We start from the raw sequence: 6,944 nt of genomic DNA, 5'->3' as shown, positions 1-6,944 counted from the left end.
AGAAGACAATTCTGCCTCCTGAATCAATCATTGATCTGTACAAAGATGTTCCTTTATATGAAGCATGGACATGGCTAGACAAAGGAGCCAGAGTGGATTCATCTGGTTGCTGGACCAAAGGAGGGAAATATGTTGCTCCCGAATCACTGCTGCCATATTTGGCTCAACAAATACACAATTTGGGTCACAGTGGTCCAGCAACAATGAATCACAGGTTCTCAAATCAATGGTGGAATCCAAAATTCAGAAATGTAGCCACTGAAACAGTCAAGAGATGCGTTACATGTCAAAAAAATAATGATGTGCCAGCAGCAACTACAGCAGCAACACATACCCCAGCTCCACCAGGACCGTTTTGTCACCTACAAGTTGATTACATATCATTGCCTCCTTGTAAGGGAAAAACTGACGTTTTGATAGTAATAGACAAGTTACTCATGTGTCACACTGTAAAATTGTTCCCCCACCTACAGGGATAGGATAGGACACACAGACCAGTGAGGAGCCCAGGGAAGAACCGAATGCAACAGGCTTCGGGGGCCAACCCTGAGGTGAAGACTTCCTCATAGGCTTTCCCCATCCACTAGTCCATCCTTACCTCACTGTTCTTTAGGTGTCACGGGATTTAAGAACTAGGGAAAGAAGGAACAACAAGACTAGACTCAGATTGAACAGAGGCTACAACTCTATTGTTTGCAGCCTTTTACAACAAATACTGCTCTGTCGTCTTTTGTTTTCTTTCTTACTCTGTGCAGATACCCCTTGATGGCTGTCCCGAGACCCATACACATCGACCCCCTCACCTGTTTATGAAGCTACAAACTTTAAAGGACAACTAGACCCACTGCCGAGCCAACTGTCACGGAAGACAGAACAAAAAAAAAAAAAAAACACAACGCAGAGAATTAAATGAAAGAACTTCAGTCATCCATTAACATGATCAGACAAATTACACCAAATGACTGAAGATAATTCTTCATGGTTCGGAGAACTGTTAGGTAAACCCTGGCTGTGGATCAAGGAAATAGCAATTCTGCTGTTATTCTTCCTACTGGTATACTATCTATGCGTCCACAGTATCAAGTGTTTCATTCAACAAATGACTCACGACCATCATGAGGAAACAACAGTTCCAACCAGAAAAGACTATTACCCGTAAGAACTTCACGGACCCTAGAAGCATGTTTGTTTCTGTGTCAGCATGCTGTTCATGACTACAGACAATCAACACAGAACTTTTTTTAAGTGTTTAAATTTGTATTATGTGAGAGTTATTAAAACTCTCAAAGGGGGGACTGTAGGATTACAAATTTAAGAATCTGTTGAAAATATGCTGATCCTATATTCTGACATAGCATCACAATAAAACTAAGGTAAAGTACATTGTATTTAACATTTAAGGTAAAAATGAGGTTATCAGACAAATGATTCTTTCAAGCAAAGTTTGTAGCAAGACGTCCCTGCCAGTTCCTGTTCTTTTATTGTAAGTCAAATGAGCCAGATTACTGAGATGTTCACCTTTTGTTTGTAATGGCTCTCGGTGCCTCTGCCCAGTCTTTGAGTAGTTATGATGATTGGATTAGGACTGGTGTAAATGGGGCACTTGGCTACACTTGAGTACTTCATTTGCATGCTTTGTTTAGGATCGTCACCCAGGTGCTTTGTCTACATTTTAGGGGACTGCCCCCTAAATGTATATAAACTACAATGTATCACTGCCTTAGTCAGACTTTTGAGGACTGCAGAGCTATGCAGCGCATTCTCAATAAAGAATTCTGCTGAAGATACCCAAGAGTCTCCTGGTCTTCGCTTCTGAGTTTCCAACAGATGTTAGCCAATATATTAACTAATGAGACCTTATTGTAAAGTGTCACCACATAGGTTCTTATTTGTTTGACGTGGACTTAAATTCTAATCTGGGGTTGCATGGAGTCAGCTGAAGCTGTTTAAATTATGTATTTTGGGCCATCAAAAATTTTGTACTCATGGACTTGCATTAGATGGAGAAAAATGCTCAGTAAATACTGAGCAATGGTGAGCAGCAATAGTATAAATGAGCAACTTGTTTTATTTTAAATCAAGGTTACTGTACATGTGACAGCTCTAAAAATGACTCCCATACACATGGTGAAGCAAAGTTCCCGTCACATTTCTCATTTGTTCATTTCAGTCACACCCACAACATGTGTATTTAAAGTTACTGCACTTTAGGTTTTCTCTGCTCTTCAACACAAGAGCAGCTTCACACCATGTTTGTTTCGGCTCTGCTCACCTATATTGTGCTGAGCGCATTCAGTGCTCAAGCAAAAGTGATGAAAGATGATGAAGACTTTGATTGTAAAGCATTTTTCTATGCAGTCACAGAACCAGGGGGAATGGATCAGAATGCCAAGAAGATCTGTCAGTGGACAGCAAACTTTGGTCCTCATTACGCTACGCTGTACTCGGTTCATCACAGGATTCCTCTCTACAGCGCCTACAGATTTGACCCTGACTGCTTCACCGACAGTGGAAGGCTAAGCTACTGGCATTTAGAGCCACAGGTAACCATGTGCTTCACTGTTTAACGAATTTAATTTTCAGTTTGAGCTCCTCATTCCTTTCTTTTTTTGTCATTCCAAATAACATATAAAACACTTTATACTGATGGTGCTGTACGAAATGTTCTACCTTAAAAAAATGTAAGACAAAGTAAGAAAAATACATTTAAAACAGAATTTGTTCATCTTTGTTAACATTAGTTAACAAAATACAGATGTTCCTTGTTTGTTCATAACTTTTAACATTAATAATTTATTAGTAAATGTTATAATTAACGGTAACAAAGATTAAAGGAGAAAAATCTGTAAAATTTACAGATATTGTTCTTACCCTCTTGTCGTTCAAGTTGTTTATGTCTTTCTCTCTTCAGTCGTAAATAAATAGTTTTTTGAAGAAAACATTCCAGGATTTCTCTCTATATAGTGGACTTCTCTGGTGCCCGTAAGTTTGAACTTTCAAAATGCAGTTTAAATGCAGCTTCAGACGATTCCAAATGCGTCTCTAAAGATCCCAGCCGAAAAGAGGCCGAAGGGTTTGTCGAAAAACTCCCTTCTCATTTTCTTCAAAGCAAAATCGGCCTACATCACATCGATGTTTTACCATTTTTTTGAGGGTGTTTGATCTTCTTAGCATGTTCACTTTGCAAACACTGGGTTGGTCCTTCTGCAGCGATGTAGGATGATTCTGAAATGATTTTTGAACTTGACAGAGAACATAAAATGGGGAGTTTTTCAACCTACCCAAACTGAATTGAACCAGAAATGCATGGACTACTCATGCACATCGCATAGAGAGACAAGACGAGCATCAGAGGTTAAAAAGTATATACATTGTAATAAAAAAAAAACAAATAACAGATGGTTTCACAAGATAAGACCCTTATTCCTCGGCTGGGATCATTTAGAGCCCTTTGAAGCCGCATTTAAACTGCATTTTAGAAGTTCAAACTTTTGGAAGTCTACTATATGGAGAAAAATGTTTTCTTTACGACTGAAGAAAGAAGAACATGAACATTTTGGATGACAAGGGGGTGAGTATATAATCTGTAAATTTTTCTTCTGAAAGTGAACTTCTCCTTTAATAAATGCTGTAGAAGATGTTTACTTACAGTGTGTAGTTAACTAATAAAACTTTATTGTAGGGTTACCCTACTTGGTATTACATAAAATAAAATAACAATTTTATAAAAAATAATAAGACATCTAACATAATATTTGTTCTGTAGCTTACAGAAGATCGAAATGAACACTTTATGGTCCGTGAAAATCAACGTTATAAAAACGCTTATAAAGGAAATCAAGCCACCAGCGATGACTACAGTGAAACGGGATATGATCGTGGACACTTGAACCCCAACAGCTTCCAGTGCGGTGAAGGCCGAATAGCAACATTTGCGCTGACCAACGCAGCCCCTATGGATGCGTGCTTCAACCGTAACCAGTGGGGAAAGTGGGAGAAAACCTTGAGGACTTTTTTAAGAGACACACTTACAAGTGACGGCGGTTCTGCTACAGCCTACATCGTCACCGGTACAGTACCAGATCCGAATCTACGGATACCGCAAAGCGAAATCTCTGAAGATCCAGAAAGGGTGACGGTGCCCTCTCACATCTGGACAGCCGTCTGCTATAAGCACCACTCTGATAACAGAAAGTTTTTCTCCTTCGGCTATATGGGGGAAAACAAGCCAGAAGGCAGCATAAACCTGATGAGCGTCTCAGACCTGAACACGCAAATAAAAAATCTCTATGGTCAGAACTCAGAAATTAGCATTTTTGTGGGTGATTGTTTTCATGACAATAATAAATTAGATTGGGTCAAAGTCAAATTTCAGAAATTAATCAATCAACAAATCAAGGAGAAACAAGGAGACCAAATCATGAGCTCAGACATGCAAAGCACATATGTCGGGTTGAAAAGGGCTGCCGACGCTAACGTCGTATCTGAAAAGAAATTCAAGGTGAGTCAGATGATCATAAAATTAGCCTTTGACAGCATAAGCACTTACTACAATGCAGTAAAGGATCTGATGATTTTTGCTGGAAGCGCTTGTCTTATAACTAACATGAAACCACTAGTGAGGAGTGGCATTGGAAAAAGGGATGTATCAGGGGTGTCGGATGCTGTCGAGTGCCTGCTGGTCCCAGAGAAACAGACTGCAGCTGATGGATCGCCCTGCTCGAGATTCTTCGACTCTGTATACAACTGTCAATGTACAATAGATGGTGAAATCAAGTCGTGCTGCTCCACTCCCTGCCTGTACCAGGAAAATCTCAACTCCTACAGGTGTTACTCAGGACAGACGCAGATCGAGTGCTCTCCCCGGTACTCGCTCATTACTTATACAGGAGAGAAGTGCTTGGATGATCACCCGTGCGCAACGTACGGCTACGACTACTACTGGTGTAAGAAAATCTCTGGCGGCTGGGACTACTGCAGCCCTCCGCTGTGGAGAAGTAAAGCTAAAAACGGGAAGAACTGCCGCAGTGACCATGCCTGTGCCAAATATGGATCAGGAAGTATGTGGTGCTACACGGACAATGAAGGAAGTTATGCCGACTGCTGCACTTCTGACGACTGCTACTCAGCTGTGGATGGTAAAACCTGCAGGTCTGATCACAACTGTGGCTACCATGGGGAAGATTACCTGTGGTGCTACACAGACTATCAAGACAACTGGGATTACTGTTGCAAATCATGTTGGTGATAGTTGGTTTACAATGTGTGGTATGATTATAACTGAAGCAGGAATTTGCATAATTGTACTATGAGCTCTTACCAACCTACAAACCATCTAACATAAAAATAGTCTCATATGTGCTTCTGAAATTAACAGCAGCTTCAAATGCTTAAAATGTATGCAAATCTCAATAATAACATATATGAATCTATAATGCATTTGCAAATTTTTAAGTTTTTACATTTTTTTACAAATAGTATACTTCATTTTCAGTAAACACAAATCTCTGGTGGATCTTTGGATGAACAAAGTTATTTCTTCATCTTTATGAGTTGATTAAACCTGTCATGATTATACAGTACAGTGTGGCTCTGCGTGTGTTGTTTAATTTGACTATAAGTTGCAATCATTTTAAAATTTAGCCTGGGATTGTTGTTCATTTGGTCCTGGTCATGCTCATACAAAAACTACTTGAGTAAGAGTAAAAGTCTAGCTCATTTATAAGTAGTGAGTACTGAGCTGTGGATCCTATCAGACAGAACAAGTTTTTTGCAGTGAGAGGTGCCTTTTTTGAATTGTTTTCTATTGGCGTTGAGCGTTTTGACCACCTGCTGTGCCTCATGTTTTTGCAGAAGTGCTCAAAAGCAAGTCAGACTTTTCAGACCTAAAAAACGCATTCGTTATGATCGGGGCCTTATAATAATAAACAATTTAAAAATGTGAATTACAGTATGCAGTTTTTTTCTACATTATAATTTAAATCCTAATAAAATAAAATATACATTTTGGTTATTATTAAAATATGTGACCCTGGACCACAAAACCAGTCACAAGGGTCCATTTTTTGGAATTGAGATTTACACATTATTTGAAAACTGAATAAATAAGCTTTCCATTGACGTATGGTTTGTTAGTATAGGACAATATATTTCTGAGATTGTTACAGAGGAGGCTTCCGTACCGCCTCCTCCGCACCACCAGAGGGAACCCTCGCCTGAGTTCTAATTTAGTCTGATTCGGACTTTATCTCCCATACTCCTTCATACCTGGGACACCCACACACACACACCTGCACCTCATTACCCACACCATTTAAGCCGCACACACACAGAACCTCTCTGCGAAGTCTTGATTTGCCACGGCTATCATTTCTGCGCGTTATTCAATCGTTGTTTTGCCTACTCGTTGTCGACCCCTGGATTGTTTATCGTTGTGTGAATCTTCTCTGTGTATTTCGACCCGGACTGTTATTTGGATTATTGCTGTTAAGCTGCCTGCCCTGAACCCTGCCTGCCTTATCATTTACGCTTTGTGTTTATCCTCTGAGGACTCTGTTTTGCTGGCGATTGACCCTGTTTTGTCTGACACTTCAATAAAGCTGCATATGAATCCAAAGAACCCTGAGTCTCCATTACAGAGATACAGCTATTTGAAAATGTACTTCGCCGTTTAAATGTTCTATTTTCCATGTTGCCATTTTCTCCCCCTAAAGATTATTTCACAGACCTTCAGAGGATGACGTCTAAATTTATTTTATTATTATATAAATAATAAAAAGCCTGCATTAAATTGGACACATTGAAACGTCCTAAGTCACAGGGTGGCTTATCACTGCCGGATTTTAAGTTGAATTATTGGTCTTTTCGGTTACAATCTTTGGCCACTTGGCTGGATGAACATCCTTCCCTAGTTCCCCAGTAGAAACTAATTGAAGAAACATTGG

At 39.7% G+C, this 6,944-nt stretch overlaps 1 protein-coding gene across 1 annotated transcript; it reads left to right on the top strand.

Moving 5' to 3' along the window:
* Nucleotides 1–2,231: 2,231 nt before the first annotated feature.
* On the top strand, nt 2,232–5,380 carry LOC127160854 (uncharacterized). The gene is made up of 2 exons (XM_051103504.1): nt 2,232–2,543; nt 3,767–5,380. The coding sequence occupies exons 1-2, from the start codon at nt 2,250–2,252 to the stop codon at nt 5,246–5,248; spliced, it is 1,776 nt and encodes a 591-aa protein (XP_050959461.1). The 5' UTR covers nt 2,232–2,249; the 3' UTR covers nt 5,249–5,380.
* Nucleotides 5,381–6,944: the final 1,564 nt, after the last annotated feature.

Source organism: Labeo rohita, unplaced genomic scaffold (assembly GCF_022985175.1).
Source record: "Labeo rohita strain BAU-BD-2019 unplaced genomic scaffold, IGBB_LRoh.1.0 scaffold_475, whole genome shotgun sequence".
Classification (NCBI taxonomy): Eukaryota; Metazoa; Chordata; class Actinopteri; order Cypriniformes; family Cyprinidae; genus Labeo; species Labeo rohita.
This window is presented reverse-complemented; position numbering and strand designations above follow the sequence as displayed.